The sequence below is a fragment of the Coregonus lavaretus genome (assembly GCF_964263955.1).
Source record: "Coregonus lavaretus genome assembly, chromosome: 6".
NCBI classification, from domain to species: domain Eukaryota; kingdom Metazoa; phylum Chordata; class Actinopteri; order Salmoniformes; family Salmonidae; genus Coregonus; species Coregonus lavaretus.
In genome coordinates, this window is record NC_139993.1 from 42,271,442 (window position 1) to 42,290,003 (window position 18,562).

Below are 18,562 nucleotides of genomic sequence, written 5' to 3' on the forward strand. Positions count from 1 at the left end.
GTTAAGTCCGCTTTTCAGTTGATACAAGTTTCTCTGTCTCCCAGATGACCGATCTGGCCCGTTCTCAGATCGCTGGAGCCATAGGTGTCCCTGCTGCTGCTCCCATCACCACCCTGTTTGACCAGCAGAGGCAGCATCGCCAGAGCTTTATGAAGCAGCTCCAGCCCCGCACTGACACAGACAGCTCCAGAAGTGAGGTGTCTGCTGCCTGGACCAGGACTGAGGAGCCCCTCTCCTCCCTGGATAGCCGCTCTGACTCCATCCCCTCCAGGAGACCCACCCTCAGGTACTGGGTCTTTCACACACTGGAGCACCTCACAGACAGACACCAGGGATCTCTCCTTGTCAGCTCACTTGGCTTGGTCAGGAAAAACTTGGTCCCATTTATAGGCATTACCATGACTAAATACTCAATCGTTTTTCTATCTCCCCCCTCCCCTGTCCCCTCTGCCTTGCCCCTCCGTCCCCAGTGGTGGAGAGAGTAGCAGCCACCTGAGTCCCTCCCTGGCCTCATCTGAGAAGAGGGAGAGGAGGAAGGTGGAGATGGGTAACAGCTCAGTGGAGGATGAGGCCCATACAGTAGCTGATGACTCCATCCCCAGTGACAGTGTTCAGTCCCTACTGGATGAGAAAGGTAAGGCCTGGGTCATAGCACCCATTGTGGGATCTGGAGAGGGACCATTATCAAGCAGGCAGTGTATAACAATTCTTTATGATACATACACTCCCATCCATATGTATTTGGACAGTGAAGCTAAGTGTTTTATTTTGGCTCTATACTCCAGCATTTGAGATATTCCTCGCATGCAATGACCACATCAAGCTTGTGACTTTACAAACTTGGATGCATTTGCGGTTTGTTTTGGAATATGTTTTGCCCAATAAGAACTGAATGTTGACTAATGTATTGTTCCTTTTTGGAGTCACTTTTATTATAAATAAGAATATAATATGTTTCTAAACACTTCTACATTAATGTGGATGCTACCATGATTACGGATAATCATCAATGAAACGTGAATAATGAGTGAGAAGGTTAGAGGCACAAAGATCATACCCCCCAAAGATGCTAACTTCCCCTGTTCTTGGTAATGGTGAGAGGTTAGCATGTTTTGTTGTAGCTTCTGAACGGTATCTCACTCATAGTTGTTCATAATTCATTCATGATTTTGTTTATCATGGCATTAGCAGGATTCATTTAGAAGTGTTCAGAAACATCTTATCTGCTCACTTAATAATACAATAATACAATTACTCCAAATACTCACCATTCAGTTACTATTGGGCAAGACATAACCCAAAACACATCCAAAAACAACTGCAAATGCATTCAACCAGTTTGTAGAGTCACAAGCTTGATGTAGTCGTTGTGAATATGGGACCAAATACTAAACTTTCGACTAATTTGATACACTAAGTGAATTTGTCCAAATACTTATAACTTCTTCACACGGGGGTGGACTAAATACGTGTGTAAAACAGATCAAAGGTGACATTCTGTACTGTAGCCTCATATAAAACATTACATCTCAAATCCAAAATGCTGAAGTATAAAGCCAAATGTAACATAGCTTCACTGTCCAAATACGTATGGAGGGGAGTGTAAATGGCCTGGAGTCTCTTAGAAAGTGAACTGTGTTTCCCCTCTCTAATCTGTCCCCATACAGACAGCACCTCATTTGCTACAGAGTACTCTCTGAAGTTTGACGAGTCCATGACGGAAGATGAGATTGAGGAGCGCTCGTTCCGCTCTCTGCTGCCCTCGGAGTCTCACCGGCGGGGAGCGGTGGAGAAGAAGAGAGGTCCCCACGAGGAGTCGGACGACGAACCCAGTCAGGAGAAGACCACAGTACAGGACAGCTGCAAGGTTAGTATGCCACCTCATCGCAATAGCTGTTATTCTGGCAAAATAGCAAGACTACTCAAATAAATAAGGATTGTCCTCCACAGTACTGAAATCCTAGCACTTATCCAAAAGCTTAAGTGTACTAGTTTACTTGGAGAGATTTCTGCCTATCCTTGAAGTAACTAGCGCATAATGCTTATCCAGCATTTACCCCTATTTGACCTCATTAATGGTGAAATTATAGCTTCTCTCTAATATATTGGCAGCAGCATCTGTCTTAGCTCTTAATGTCAAGGCACATTGGTAGCTCCCTGCCTCTCTAAAGGGCTCAGTGTTCAGTCCCTTAGATGAAGTATGAGGGCGTGTGCCTGGGCATGCTGAGGCCAGGAAAGACCTGCCTGCCTTGTAGCATCAGAGAGACTGGGAAAGCCTGCTCAACTCATTACTACCCTGGGCACAATAAACGTGCTGTGTGTCCCAGCCCGCTTAACTGCTCCTTGGAGATTCCCTTCCTGGCTGTATCCCTCCCTCCCCAACCCATACACAGTCCTCTCAAACCCAACATGTAGAGGAGAGGTTGGCTGTGGTGCAGCTAAGAGAGGATGGAGAACCATGCACCTGACTGCCACATGTGGAGATGATCTTGTATAAACCTTGGCCTTCATTGGGCCCGGGTGTTTTGTCGGAATGGACTTAGGTATTTACAACACTTATTCTATGTAGCAACCACCTCACGGCCAGCAACCTCTCCCACGCCTCAGTGTGTTTGCCAGCAGAAGGAACGTTTAACCAGTGGCCAGAGTGGTTTTCCATCTACCACTGTTTGCTCTCTGTGTATGCCCAGTTTCCTGACTGATAAGGCTATGTGATATCTGTGTGTGAGTGACTCACTGTCCCCTCTCCCTCCCTCCTCTCCACCCCCCAGCAGCAGGACGGCAGCATGCCCTTCTCTAGCGGGCAGGACAGCTTCTCCAGGTTCACCATGGACATGGTGCGCCAGTACATGAAGGAGGAGGAGGTGCGCGCCCACCACCAGAGCTCCCTGCTGCGCCTGCGACAGAAGGCCCTTAAGGAGAAGACCAAGGCCGAGCTCGCCTGGCTGGAGCACCAGAAAAGGCACTGGTTACTTATATTAGGATCCATGTTGGCCAAATTAATATTGTCTCATTCCCCGCTAAATTCAATGTTTTATTTTCTGTCATGTCCTCCAATGATTAATGTACAGTAACCACGAGAGAAATTCCACAGAACGCATTGATCAAAACTAGTCTCCATTTGGCACTTCTGTCCTCATTTTGCATTCATGATCTCATTCTTTCTCCTTTCTGACCACATAGGCGCCTCAGAGACAAGGGTGAAGATGACAAGATGCCGCCCATCAGAAAGAAGCAAAGAGGCCTACTGATGAAACTTCAACAGGAACAGGTAACTAACTCGTAACTAACTTACTAAGGGCTTGATTCATTCTGTAACGCCCAAGTTCAGTACTATGTGGTGTGATTGACATTTAAAGGCAATTTCTCCTCATTCGCGGAGACTGCAATCACTTTGTCGGCTCAATCGGAAATTACCTTTTCAATTTCAAGCGCACTATAGCCCTGAACTTTGCCGATACGGATTGAATCAAGCCCTAAATCTCTGCCCATCTCACCTGCTCCCATTACTGCCCATCTGTAATGCTGAGTGACCATGACCCTTGACCCTGTGTATGTGGTGTCCAGGGGGAGATCAAGCGTCTGCAGGAGGCCAACAGGGCAGCCAGGAAGGAGAGGCAGCTGCTGCTCAAACAGCAGGAGGAGATAGAGAGGATGAGACACGCCACCCTCAAGCTGAAGGAGCGCCTCAAGTGTGCCGGCACCAGTAACACCCCACCAGTCAGTACTACCACCACCTTTCATCTTATTCCTATCTGGGACACATACACGTCTTATTTATGGAGATACTGAGCTGAACTTCAGAAAGAGATGCTTTGTGTTATTCATATGTCTAAAACAATACTACATGGTTTCATAAAGAGTTGAAATGATCCATCTGTGTCCTACAGGAGACTCCAGTGTCAGAGCCCATAGATGCGGCAGCTTCCCCCAGTGCTGCGATGACAGACGGGGACGTGCGCAGTGCCTCTCCACTCTCAGTGGCTGGCAGTGAGACCAGCAGCATCATGCAGAAGCTCAAGAAGATGCGCTCTCACATGGAGGAGAAGTAATTTGCTCTTCTATTAACTACAATGTCCACATTTCTATTGACAACTAAAATGTCTAATTGACAGTGTTTACCGTGGAAGTCTTCATGGGCTCTTTTTTCAACTTGTGGCTTTTTAAACAGCTGAAATTACCATATCTTTATGGGTGTGATTGTTGTTTTACACTGACAATCAAACAAAACTATAATCCTGTTCTCACATTGGGCATGTCAATCATTCAAGCTGTTTGCTTATTATTATTCACAAGGTATTAGCTAGCCGCCTCAGAGCTTCTGTTAGTGAAAATAATCTGCTCCAAGTCACTGTTGCCTTGTGAAAGTGGGGGAATGGCTTGACTAGACACAATGGTCCTTCTACTGCAGTGTGGATATGAATATCAGCATGCTCCATGTCCTCTCTATAGATAGAATGCATTCTCTCTAACCCCTGTACTAATCATTGGAATATTAACAATATGAACCAGAGCAGATATGTTCTGGTATGTTAACAATGTGGTTATGTGACTCTGGGGCTCACATGATGATTATACAACCAGACCTGCACACTGACTGAGCTCATTTCTGTACTTGAACATTCTGCACTACAGGTCCTAACAAACATTCAGTTGTTGTGGCGTTTTAGGATTTGTAACTTCCTTTCAAGAACAACGTCATCAGAACTAATTCTAGAGCTAATGATTCCTTGAATTTATTAATCTACCAAATAACATAAACTGAATGTACATTATATCAAGGCTAAAGGTGTAAGGTCACTGTCAATTTGAGCCTGGACTTTATTTTCTATAGGGAACTAACAAGCTGCTTGTAGCCAAGCCTCTGTCTGCTCGCTAGCATTGGTCTTCTAACAATCTGCCCTTTCATTATGTGAACAGCCTCTCTTTTAATCATGCCCTAGTATTATTATTGTTGTGGTGTTGATGATCATAGTGAAGGTTCTTGTGTGCTTTTAGCCAGGGTTTTATTCTAATGAAGTCCAAATCAGGTTTTAGTCACCAGTAGTTAAAAACATTAACAAAATTATCACCCACCACTTTTGCAACTTTTTGCAAAAATAATCTAATCTCCCCAAATTCCTCCATCCAGTGTATTTAATTAAGAAGCAGCATTATGTCCAGTGGGGTGCAAAATGAGACAAAGGCCTCTCTCTTAACCCCTAAGGATGATCATTTATCAGTCACGCCTAGCTCCCGTCTCTGGCATCGCCACCGTTGCACACATTCACACATGGCTACACATTACTAGACACCAGCGATTCATTGTAGTCCGGCTTCAAAGATAAATACGCACTACATCCGGCCATTCTCCTGGCCCACGTCTGATGAAAAGGACTGGGTTTTAATACCCCTTTAAAGCACTGCCAACAAAAACAAATCCCTGGCGGAGTAACTAACTACATTAATTCTCTTAGAATGGAACATGAAACATTCGTTGCAATAAAACACATGCTTACTCACTGCTCTCTTCTCTCTCTCCCCCTCTTCCTCTCTGTGGTCGTTTTTCTATTTCTTCCTGTTCTCTCTCTTTTGCTGTTTTTTCTCATTTTCCAACTCATGTTTTGTGTTTATCTCTGTGTCCCCTTGCTTTGTTTTGTTGTAGACACTGCTCTCCTGTCCACTACTTCTTCTGTCTGTTTACGGCCCACCACTGGGCTTCTCTCAGTCTCTGTTTCCCCAACCTCCATCCCAAATTCCAGCTGTTTATCTACAACCAGTTGGTCAGGTACAGTGCTGCTCTCACCTCTCACTGCTGCCTCCCCTCCCATGCCCTCTGTCCCATGGAGCATGCTTGTGTTCAGCCACCAACACTGGGGGAAGCATGGGTGGAATGGTGTGTGTGTATGTGGGGGGGGTAGAATGGTGTGTGGGTGGAATGGTGTGTGTGGAGGGAAGGGGGGGGCTGCTAGGGTCTTGCCATTATTTATATTTGTTTCAGTAAGTGGGGAATTGAAAGCTTGAAAAACACAAACCAAAGTCACTAGGCATTGCATGTATGATCACAACCGTATGCTTGAAGGGGCACAGAAGTTATGAAATTCAAAAAGAAGTGAAAAACAAAAGGCATTTGTCAATAATAATATGACCTCTTTGACCTGGAAAGGTCATATTCATGTTAATATGGTTGGCCTGATTAAGCGAGACTCTCCCATTTGAACAGCGAGAGCTCTCTGTAGTGTTGCTTGGAGGCGCTCATTTAACTCTCATTCAGAGTGAATAAACCATGATCTGCATCTGCTAATATTCCTCATATTCATGCCACTCACTACTTAGTTGGAGCAAAGTCCATAAGATTAAATGCTGAGATATTAGGTTACAACCCATCTATGAGAAAGACGTAGTGTCTTTGGGCGTTGCTTTAGCAGTGGTAAAGGGTTTCATCTGATTTAATGAGCCCAGTAAATCTTCACTGATTCTCCTGATTAGGTAACTGTTGCTTGTGATAGGCTAATTAATATATATTGCAAGTGGGCTTAATTGAATTGGGAGCACAGTCTAGACCAAAGCCCTACACAGTCTAGACCAAAGCCCTACAGTATCTTTCCCAACTTCAGTATGAAATAAGCTGGTGCAAGAGAGAGTGAGACAAAGCCAAACACATTACTGTCTGGTACTTCTAGTAATTATAGTCAATATGCAAAATAGCTGTTAAACTTGCATTGCATAACTCACCAGTCCTTTTCAATGTACATTATAAATCCAAGCAATGGAGAAAGAATTTGAATGTCGTCTTTTCTCTCAGCAGTATACATGGAAAATGCATCTTGACTCTTGTTGTGTAGAATTCATGGGAAAGTTACACCCATAGAGACATTTAGGATATTCTGGGGTGCAGTTTTTAACTCTGGGTGGTGTTGTGTTGGACAGAGATGTTTGAGAGGTGTTAAGCCCTGGGGTTAAATCAGATGCATGATGTTGGCCTGGTGATCAGGCCGCCACCACACTTTGTTTCTGTTTTTCCCCATTGTGACCAAATGCTTGTACTCTGTTGTTTGGGGAAGAGTTTGGGTGACTTGTGCACTATGGTGTCAAAATGAAACCATGTCTATCGAGGTAAACATGGTTTGTTGTGTGTGTGATCCCATAGGTTTTGAGTTTGCAGTGAAGATGGGCAGGGGGTGGTTGGGTTGACTGTTTGGACTGCTGGTGGCTCTGCTAGCTTCTGCAATGTTGCCATCATTTCACTGCTCCTCATGCTGATTGTGCCCTTTGTGCTTTCTCTCCTCCTCCACCCATCTCTCCATTCCTCCTCTCCTCCCCACCACCAGGTTCCTGACCAAGCGGGAGCAGGGTTTGATGCAGCGGCGGAGGCATGCGGAGGAGCTGCTGGAGTGGAAGCAGAGGCTGGATGCTGAGGAGGCGGAGGTGAGGCACATGGAGAAGCAGGCCCTGGCTGCCTGGGACAGAGACCGTCCTAGAGACCGAGACCAGAGGTCAGAACAGAGAGAAAGCCCCATCGCCAGCCCCAATGGCAGCCGCAATGCCAGCCCCAGCCAGCACAGCCCTGAGGGCAGAACTGACAGAGGTGAGAAAGATATTGTGTATGACATTAAATAAATGGACACCCAGTAGTATGCAGTCGTTTCTGTTTACTGCCTGTTATCAGGTAATGTGTTTGCTTGCCTTATGTCATATACTTTATGAATGAGAGAACGCCATACAGTCCATCTAGCTAGCTGCGTCTCAATGTTTGAGGCTGCAGGTCTATTTATCTGCTCTTGACCTTTGTGTATCTCCTCAGACTCTGTGAGTGAGGGTGACTACTCCCCAGTGGTGACTGGCTCCAGCGTACACACAGAGCTGTCTGGGTCACAGCAGCCAGACATCCCCTCCACTGATCAGCCTGGCTCTGTCTCTGAGCTGCCCTCTGCCCAGCACAGCCCCTCCATCTACACCCAGGACTTTGACTCCCCCTCTGCGAGCAAGAGGGTAAGGCCCTGTGCATGTTGTGATTTCATGTTTTGCAGTAATGTATTAATACAGTAGAAAGGCATTGATTACATTTGTTTATTAACCTTTCCATAAGGTTAGGAAATCATTTTAAATGTACAAAGAAAAATCAAACGCACCATGTGAAAGGAATGCAGGGAATTGTATAGTGAGTTAACAGAATCTGTTTCCCTCCTGAGCGCAAACTGAGACTTTGTTAGCTCTGTATTCCCATCGCTGGGCAGCTCAGTGAATGCAGGCCTTTGTCCAGGCTCCAGGATCAGTTGCTGCTTTCAGTGAATTGTCACTTCTCTTGTGATCAATGAATTTGTGCTACTTTATTGTTTTGTTACATGCAGTATTGTTAATCAACTGCCTTACTAGGTCAAGATAAAAATCAAAATTTTCAGCCAAATTGTGAAAATCATCATAATATGTAGTTATCTGGAGTTAAATCGTTTTAGGAATTTACATTTTAAATTGTTTACATTTTTTTGTCATTTAGTGGATGCTCTTAACAAGAGCGACTTACAGTAGCAATTAAGGTTAAGTGCCTTGCTCAAGGGCACCGACAGATTTTTCACCTAGTCGGCTCGGTGATTCGAACCAGCGACCTATTGGTTAATAGCTCAACGCTCTTAACCACTACCTGCAGCCATGTGCAAATGGGCTATAAGCAAGAAGACTAAAACAAGGCAGAATATGGCGTATTTGAATGTCAGAGGAAGGAATCCATTAGGGACACTGCCTTTTGAGTGTGTTTGTTTTTGTGTATGTGTGAGATGCTTGGCGTGGTTAGTTAGTTGGAACGTGCTGTTGTGGTGAATTGTCCTGAATTCCCCTTGGGCCCTATCCTTTTACTATGTTGTACAGTCTCCTTCACCAAAAGCCAACCACGACACTAACACACACCCAGAGGGCAGCAGCAGCAGCAAGATGCAGCTCCGCTCCTCCTCCAGGACCGCCAGCCACGACCCCAAGGCCACTGACACCCCTTCAGACATACACACAGGTGAGTTGGCCCCCCTGTCTGGAGCAGTAGGACCTTCAAAACGGGACATTATTTTGTATTTTCTATTAGAGATGTTGAAAAGCAGAGTAGAAAGATGACTTACTGTGCAGGCATAATGTGATGACGTAAGAAAAGGATTATGCGCTCAGTTCCCTGACACTCAACCTGCTTAGTTGTGTTATGGGAGTATGGAAGCTTCATTCATAGTCCTTAAACTGTTGCTGATTCTGTGTAGCTATCTTAGTGGGAATTTCAGTCTTCAGGTTCTACCACTAACCATAACATGTACTTGTAATTTTTGGAGTATCATATGAATGTTGGTATTGACAAACACCAAATAAATACAGTATCTCACAAAAGTGAGTACACCCCTCACATTTTTGTAAATATTTGAGTATATCTTTTCATGTGACAACACTGAAGAAATGACACTTTGCTACAATGTAAAGTAGTGAGTGTACAGCTTGTATAACAGTGTAAATTTGCTGTCCCCTAAAAATAACTCAACACACAGCCATTAATGTCTAAACCGCTGGCAACAAAAGTGAGTACACCCCTAAGTGAAAATGTCCAAATTGGGCCCAATTAGTCATTTTCCCTCCCCGGTGTCATGTGAGTCGTTAGTGTTACAAGGTCTCAGGTGTGAATGGGGAGCAGGTGTGTTAAATTTGATGTCATCGCTCTCACACTCCCTCATACTGGTCACTGGAAGTTCAACATGGCACCTCATGGCAAAGAACTCTCTGAGGATCTGAAAAAATAGAATTGCTGCTCTACATAAAGATGGCCTGGGCTATAAGAAGATTGCCAAGACCCTGAAACTGAGCTGCAGCACGGTGGCCAAGACCATACAGCGGTTTAACCGGACAGGTTCCACTCAGAACAGGCCTCGCCATGGTCGACCAAAGAAGTTGAGTGCACGTGCTCAGCATCATATCCAGAGGTTGTCTTTGGGAAATAGACGTATGAGTGCTGCCAGCATTGCTGCAGAGGTTGAAGGGGTGGGGGGTCAGCCTGTCAGTGCTCAGACCATTTGCCGCACACTGCATCAAATTGGTCTGCATGGCTGTCGTCCAAGAAGGAAGCCTCTTCTAAAGATGATGCACAAGAAAGCCCGCAAACAGATGGCTGAAGACAAGCAGACTAAGGACATGGATTACTGGGACCATGTCCTGTGGTCTAATGAGACCAAGATAAACGTATTTGGTTCAGATGGTGTCAAGCGTGTGTGGCGGCAACCAGGTGAGGAGTACAGTCAAGCATGGTGGTGGGAGTGTCATGGTCTGGGGCTGCATGAGTGCTGCCAGCACTGGGGAGCTACAGTTCATTGAGGGAACCATGAATGCCAACATGTACTATGACATACTGAAGCAGAGCATGATCCCCTCCCTTCGGAGACTGGGCCGCAGGGCAGTATTCCAACATGATAATGACCCCAAACACACCTCCAAGACGACCACTGCCTTGCTAAAGAAGCTGAGGGTAAAGGTGATGGACTGGCCAAGCATGTCTCCAGACCTAAACCCTATTGAGCATCTGTGGCATCCTCAAATGGAAGGTGGAGGAATGCAAGGTCTCTAACATCCACCAGCTCCGTGATGTCGTCGTGGAAGAGGTCTCCAGTGGCAACCTGTGAAGCTCTGGTGAACTCCATGCCCAAGAGGGTTAAGGCAGTGCTGGAAAATGATGGTGGCCACACAAAATATTGACACTTTGGGCCCAATTTGGACATTTTCACTTAGGAGTGTACTCACTTTTGTTGCCAGAGGTTTAGACATTAATGGCTGTGTGTTGTGTTATTTTGAGGGGACAGCACATTTACACTGTTATACAAGCTGTACACTCACTACTTTACATTGTAGCAAAGTGTCATTTCTTCAGTGTTGTCACATGAAAAGATATACTCAAATATTTACAAAAATGTGAGGGGTGTACTCACTTTTGTGAGATACTGTACATATTTACCTCCCCTCCCCCTCTGAGAATTTGAGTTCAGTAGCTCTAATTTGGATTACTTTATACTAATCAGTCTGGCATGGATTTAGCATTCTAACAGTACTTATTGTGCCACGCAGAGCCCATGTCGGATCAGAGCGACATCGAGAGCCGTATCCGTGCCCTAAAAGAGGAGCTGCGCAAACGCAAGTCTGTGGTGTACCAGCTGAAGAAGGAGCAGAAGAAGAGGCACAAAGAGCGTCTGAAAGCCCAGGAGGCCAGCCTACTGAAGCAGCTAGAGGTCAGTGTGTCCGTCAGAGAATCCTAGCCTGCCCTGCTCCATTCAATGAGAAATAACAAAAAGAGTGACTTTTGTTTTCTAATGTCTAGTCCTACAATGACTTCATTGAGAAGACCAAGACTGAGTTGAATAAGGAACCAGACTCGACACCCTCTGCCAAGCCTCAGATCAAGGCCCCCATCTCAGCCACAGAGAAGCCCAAGATTAAACCACCACCTCCTTACAGGTACACCATCGCACTTCACTATATGTATGATTCACAAACTGATCAATTGGTCCATTTTCATGGGATGTTAATCAGGAAAAAAATAATTATCCCCAGGCCTGAAACCAGCAAAAACTGGAAGGTTCTCTCTGACTCTGAAAAAGCTGAGAAGACCCTTCCACATTCTCCAGTTGAACAAGGTAGGTTGTGGATGTGCACTGTCAACAAGTGTATTTTTCTCCTCAAAATACTTTCTAAGACCTTGACATTTGTGCCCATACTGTGATAACACACATTGTTTAATGCATTGTTGATTTGTTTTCAGATGACCTCACACCATCTGGGCTCAGTAAATATACCTCAGGGCATGAGGAGTCCTCAGACGAGGACCCCCCTACAGTCACCCCAACTCCAGTGTATGGGAGTCCAGAGCACACCAACGGTCTAACGGGCATGCTGTCCCCCGAGCATCTCCCCAGGCAGCCTTCTGAGGGGGCACTCTCTCTGAGGGAGCCAGCCAGGCCACAGGCCACCGACTCTGGGGATGAGAGCGTTGTCTCCAGCCTCCGGTCAGAGGTCATGGAGGAGCTGGACTCTGTGAAGTCTGAAGGCTCTGAGCATTCTCAGTCCCGCTCTGAAGACCGCCACTTTGACCATCTACTCAAACTTGACCTAGAGCAGAGGCCAGCTTCCCAGCAGCACCAGTCTCTGTCGGAACATGATTCCATAAAGAAAGGAGAACAAGGGCTTTCCCCGATAAGCAGTCTTGATGTTGATGAGAAATCACCATCCCCCATCAAAGAGCGATCATACACCCCTGAGTCTGATGCCTTTTCATCAAAGAGGGACTTTTCAGCCAAGGGTAAGGAGGCCTCTCCTCCTTCAGCTGATGGTTATCATGAAGACTTTGAATCCTCAGTAGAGTCGTCACTCAGGGAGGACAACCAAGGCTCCAAACCTACCTCACCGTCCCGCCAAGAGACCAGGGAGGGTTCCCACAGCAGGTCACCCTTCTACAGTAGTGAGGACGAGATCGGTGAGGATCTGAGTGAAAGATCTGGAGCTAGTAGTGGCAGTCCTCGCTCTGAAAGACTTCTGGACCTGAATAGCCAGACCAAGGATTCCCAGGAGAAGGTCATTAGTTCAAACCGCTCCCCAACTATCTCCCCTTCCCAGACACCACCTTCACCATCAGTGGATGAAATGCCTAACTTCACCATTGGGGACAGGGTTTTAGTGAGCAACGTCCAGCCTGGTACGCTTAGATTCAAGGGCCACACCAGCTTTGCCAACGGCTTCTGGGCTGGAGTGGAGCTGGACAAGTCTGAGGGAAGCAACAATGGCACCTACGATGGGGTGGTTTACTTTGAGTGTGAGGAGGGCCATGGCATCTTTGCTCCTCCGGACAAGATCTCCCGTCTGCCAGAGAAGTTTGACATCTATGTGGAAACCACAGAGGATGAGGACTCTTTCCTTGACGACCAGTCTGAAAACGAGCCAAAGAAACGGCACATTGAGAAGACACACGGGGGACATCTGAGAAATAAAAAAGAGGGAACATCTCAGACGAGTTATCATTCTGAAGACAAAGGACCTACTGATGTGAATGATGGTCCAGCTGAACACCAGAAAAACCTGACCAACTCGCATGAGTTCAAAGAGGGTGAGTATCCAATGTCCAATGGAAGAACCAAGACAATCATCCTGGACCTTGAAGATGTACCTACCAGTCTCTTCAGCATTGACATAGACCGTAAGATAGCCTTGGGGAAGAAAACTCTTGATGAGACCACTACCCTCATTGAGAGGAAAGGCGTAGATGCCCATCAGAAGTCTACTCCAGAGCAAACCGTGGAGAAAGACGCCCTCAGTGCTTTTACAGATAAGATCCTCAACAACTTCATGAAAGACGCTGTGAAGCAATTCGCACAAATTAGAAAGGCCAAAGAAGAGAAGATATCAGCTGCTAATCAAATGCAAGATGACATTTTTAGTGAAGAGGAGGGTGGGGAGACTGTCTCCCAACCACAGTCTGTAGCACAAAGAGATGGTCTGCCCTTCTTCCTAGATGCAGAGCAAGAAGAGCAAGTCTCCTCTCCAGAACTCTGTAACCGGCCTGTGAGTTCATCTGACCCTTTCTAAAGACATTTAGAGAGTAAATGTTCTAAGTGTTAAAACAAATCATTTACTCCTCCAATAATGTGATAACCTGCAATCACATAATGTGTAACATAGTGAATTTCAAATGTATAAATTCCTAGTTTTTCAGCTAAAATACTTAAAAGAGACTTGATCTAGTAAATGATTAAACAGAACTTATAAGATAACTGAGGATGAATGTAGCAATAATTGCATTTAGCAGCACTGTTGAAAACCATCCAGTCTTGATTTGACCTCAAAAGGCCTCAATGGGATTTGTTTGAGTCCGAAGGTCAAACGACAACTGGGTCCAAGAGGCTTATGTTGACAGATATCCAATTGAATTTGGTGCTCTATTTTCTTCCCTTTTGTAGATTTTCATCACAGTCTAACATAAACTTTCTTAGGTTTTTATAGGTTTTTCACTGTGAGTGACTTGTCTTTCCTCCCTCCCTGTTTCTGCAGGAGAGTCCAGTGTTGGGGGCCAGTGGTCAGGAGGAGTTGGCCAAACGTCTGGCTGAGCTGGAGCTGAGCCGCGAACTACTGGATGAACTGGGAGACGAGCAGGACTGGTTCGATGAGGACTATGGCCTCAGCTCTCATAGAGAGCAGCAGAGACAGAAACAGAGGCAACAGCAGGAAAAAGAGGGGCTGTCTGCTTGCTCTGGAGGCCTTGGTGACCAGGTGAAGACCCCACCCAGACCAGAGCTGCCCCTGCAGCCCAAGCTCCCTGAGCAGCCTGCTATGGTGGTTCCCCACTCCGCCCCTGAAGTGGAGAAGCTGGTCCACGCTGCCACCCAGGAGATCTGGGACAGATTTAAACTGGGCCAGGGCACACAGACCCTCGCTGGTCTCCCCGTCCTCAAGCCTTCAGAGGAGTTCCTGGGCTGTGATGCCATAGGCCAGGATCAAGAAGGTCAATGTGTTCGCAGCTACAGACAGGTAAGGCCACGTGGAAAAGGATTGCCACAAATATTGATACTATACGAAATCCTCAAGACCCATGTCATTTATTGAAATGTATCAACTGACATTACCTTTGTTTATCTGCAGGCTGTATATGACTTAACATGGGAGATCATCCAGGAGATCTTTGCAGAGGATCCTAACGCCCATCAGCCTCAGTGGGTGAAGCCTCGACGCATGAACTCCTCCTACTTCCATAGAGTAAAGAGCCCTGGCGACATCACCAGAGTTCAGGTGTGTATGGCATCCAATGTTAGTGACACTTCAGTGTTGGTGGTTTGATTTGCTAAGATCACAATGTAATATTTAACCTTGTCTTCTAAGGTGTTCATCACCACCGAGGTGTTGAAGCTGTATGGCCTGAAGAAAGACCACAACCAGAAAACAGATTGGCAGAAGATGCTGAAATTCGGGAGGAAAAAACGGGATCGAGTAGATCATATTCTGGTAAGGGCATTGAACAGTAAAACTTCAGGAGTGATTCATTGTGAATTTTCCAATTTCAAGAAGTCCTATATTTTCTGGTAGTAAGTATTGTGTGTTTTTAGGTCCAGGAGCTTCACGAGGAAGAGTCTCAGTGGGTGAACTATGATGAAGATGAGCTCTACGTCAAGATGCAGTTGGCTGAAGGGATCTTTGATGCATTAATAAAGGACACAGCAGAAGTTCTCTCTCAAATTCAGGAGAAGAGATCAAAAAGAGCCCTTTCCTGAGCTTTTAAACCTCTGTTTTAAACCCACCTTCCACCAGACAGTTCCTCCCACAGCCAATGTGCCAGTGATCTCCGGATGCCTTCACTTCAGTCAAACTGGTACCCCTCTGCTACACAGCTTTGGATCAGCTAATTGTGGATCTACCACATCTTACACCAAACATATTTGATCCAGACTTTAAAGCCTCCCACACTGGCCTCCCTGTTCATGGCCAGTCAAGATGGAGTAGACCTTGTTTTGCATTCAATTCATCAATGCTGCTAAATGTAATGTTCCTTGACAAACTCATGGTTTTTGTGATGAGCACAGGGGTAATTTCACAAGACAAGACGCTAAAGACAGCGGCATTGAAAAGCAGTCTGGGTCATCTACAAACGGGATGATAAGGATTGATAGAGTATGGAAGAGTCATTGGGGTTACCAGATTTTAACAAATATATAGTATAAAAATAAACATTTTGCCTCCTGTATTGTGATATTTATTGTGAGAACTATTTGATTAAGTAATCTTGCTGTTAACATGTTTAGAAACAAAGTTTATTTTAGCATTTTGTAAAACAGACAAAGCACAAAAAGAAATGGGAATGTGAAAATGGCAATTCATTGTATAGGGATTTAAAGGGAATGTTGTTGAAAAGAAATGCAAAGATACCCATTTGTATTTAATATTTAAATATCTTAATATTAGTAATTGATGGATTTGAACACTGTCCCTTTTCTTCCATAGTTTTGCCTGTTAACTAGCCTCTTGACTACGAAAACAGATACCAAGAGGTTCTACACGGTTAGTTTAGAAACCTTTAATTCTGTTGTGCTGGATTCAAGCCTTAAGATTAGCCTTTTACCTGTTTCAGTTAAAGTGGCTCTTTTGTTTGTATGATTATGAATTGCCTCACTCAAGAAGAGCAACACAATTTACAGGCCTTAAGTGATGTCTCTACTCTTATGGACCTCCTTTCTTTGAATGTTATTTACATATATACCATGTTTTTCATAAATACCTAAAGGACAACTCTTTTTCCCAACTGGGTAAACCTTCAGTCTCTGCCTTATTCTGTGTCTACCTAAGCATAGTTCTATCAGAGAACACCTTCTTGAAATCCCCCATTTGCCTTTTACTCACAGCCTGTCTGTATTGCATTTCTAATGGTTCTGAATTAGTGACTCAAATGCCATTTATGGTAGGTAGATAAACTAGCTTCTGTGTCGTTATGCCTCTGGGCGTCACTGATGAAGCACATCTGATATACTGTAATGCAACCAAGTGTTCTCGCCATTCGTCACGTAAACAGTGGCTTTTGCATCATGGTAACAAGTGTGAGTCATGGATTAAACTGTGGGTCGTAGCATTCAACATCGATGTTCAAGGGCTTACTCTTTATTAGCTACTTCAGTCCAAGGATACTGTGATGTAGCTACAGATGAATTTAACATGCATGACTATGCTTGTCAACTGTAATGTCTGTTAGCGAAGTGACTTTAATGGTGGTAATGAAAGTTTGTATACCAATTAGCATTTACCACCACTGTTCTTTTACTGGACGAAGGGGTAGATATTTAAACTGTTAACTGTCTATTGCTAGACCTCTGACTGTACATTTTCCTTTATCTGTTTATCCATGATATGCCTCGTTTTCCAGTCCCTAGCTGTGTGTAATGAGAAAACAGTGATGTGATTAGTACATAGGAACATGCATTTCCACAAGGCTGTGTATTGCAACACCTCCCAATGGATTGACATTAAGGGATGCCCTCTTACCTGGGGCAAGGGAACTGGGCAGTTGCGCAAGTTGAGCCTGCTCTGAGGTTGCCCCATTGGGCAGGTGTTCTTTTTTTTTTATTGGGGGGGCAACCAAACTGCAAAGAATTTCATAAGCCTAAAACTGATCTTTCTGGTTCCTCCCATATGTGTAGGTGAAAGGCAGGCAATATGGCACTTCTGAGTGTAATAAAACGAAATAGCTCATTTACATTTTCTGGGAAGTGATCATAATCTTCGGGCAACCAAAAAATACTCCTGACTTGCCCAATGGGCAAGTGCCTTTCAGACTTTAGTGTTAATCCCTGGTGGTCTAGAATGGTCAAAAAAAATCTGAATTGATTGTAGCTTGGGGATGGAATGTCCCATTTATATCTATGCAGTATTTGTTGGTTGGATACATTGTTTTACAAGCCAGCTTTGTAGTCTCATTGAATAACAATGACGTTCTTTGGACCTCCCATAGGACGGTCAAAATGCCTCCAGGCAGTTTTCGAACTGCTGTCTGTCTGTAGGATTGTGTTAGCCCTTGCTGTGAAAGGCATAAGCTGAGGCACACCAAAAAATGTTTTATAGACGTGCTGACTAATGGAGAGTAAACGATAAAAATAAAAAGTTGCACACTAATTGTGCTCCCAAACATTTAATGGGAATAACAACCAACGTTTCGGCACGCAGTGCCTTCTTCAGGGTTCCGTTGCTATGAGGACAGGGATTTCAACTCCAAAACAAAAATGTATATTAGGCAAAAATGGTTCGATAATCAAATTAGGTGTAGACTAGCAAAATCTTTTTGCATCTTTAAAGTGTATGAATATTTATAATGTACTACTGTGAGAGACACAGGTGCACTTGAAGACTTGTACAGTGTTTTATGGGGTGTTCTTGTATATTCACAGTCTCCTGTTGGATCTTAATCACTATTGAACCTAGAAGATTATTGTAAAATAAACATTGTTCACTTTGCGGATATGTATATAGTATACATATATATTTGTTAACTAAATTGAACTTTGAAATTGTAAATAAAGCTTTCATTATTTCCACATCTTACATGTTGTATTACCTGCCAAAAAAAACACTTGCAATTTTGGAGCTCAGTGCCACAAGTGTGGTTTGCCAAATGTGGCTTGCCTTTCAGCTGTTTGAGTGATTTTCCTAAGTGTATTATTATAAACAAAGCTGCAGGACATCCTCACTGTGTGCTGTTACACCTTGAACTTCCCAATAGGCAGAGTCATACCCCACACCTTGTCACAATGTTTTTTTATGTACAATAGCATTTGGAAGTCTGACTACGAGTTATGAAATAGTAAGTCATTATCATGAGGTAGTAAATCATAATTATGAGATGTCATTATTTTGAGATACTAAGTCACAATTGTGAGATAGTAAATTCATAATAATGAGATAGTATATCATTATCTCATAATTATGAATTACTAAGTCATAATTGAGAACTAAGTTGTTATGAGGTAGTATCTCATTATTATGACTTACTAAGTCATAATTATGAGAAGTCATTATGAGATATTTAAGTCACAATTATCAGATAGTAAAT

At 44.4% G+C, this 18,562-nt stretch overlaps 1 protein-coding gene across 1 annotated transcript in view; it reads left to right on the forward strand.

The window, feature by feature from the left end:
• cep350 (centrosomal protein 350) overlaps window positions 1-18,054 on the forward strand; it is a 37,343-nt gene extending 19,289 nt beyond the window's left edge. The window contains exons 20-37 of the mRNA XM_084164743.1: window positions 45-286; window positions 471-634; window positions 1,668-1,867; window positions 2,772-2,962; window positions 3,184-3,271; window positions 3,568-3,720; window positions 3,891-4,048; window positions 7,311-7,567; window positions 7,784-7,971; window positions 8,845-8,983; window positions 11,059-11,219; window positions 11,309-11,445; window positions 11,542-11,624; window positions 11,750-13,542; window positions 14,029-14,505; window positions 14,617-14,763; window positions 14,854-14,976; window positions 15,078-18,054. Of these exons, the coding sequence (XP_084020869.1) occupies window positions 45-286; window positions 471-634; window positions 1,668-1,867; window positions 2,772-2,962; window positions 3,184-3,271; window positions 3,568-3,720; window positions 3,891-4,048; window positions 7,311-7,567; window positions 7,784-7,971; window positions 8,845-8,983; window positions 11,059-11,219; window positions 11,309-11,445; window positions 11,542-11,624; window positions 11,750-13,542; window positions 14,029-14,505; window positions 14,617-14,763; window positions 14,854-14,976; window positions 15,078-15,242 (4,866 nt within the window). The 3' untranslated portion in view covers window positions 15,243-18,054. The remainder of the gene's footprint in view (window positions 1-44; window positions 287-470; window positions 635-1,667; window positions 1,868-2,771; window positions 2,963-3,183; window positions 3,272-3,567; window positions 3,721-3,890; window positions 4,049-7,310; window positions 7,568-7,783; window positions 7,972-8,844; window positions 8,984-11,058; window positions 11,220-11,308; window positions 11,446-11,541; window positions 11,625-11,749; window positions 13,543-14,028; window positions 14,506-14,616; window positions 14,764-14,853; window positions 14,977-15,077) is intronic.
• The last annotated feature ends 508 nt before the right edge of the window (window positions 18,055-18,562 follow it).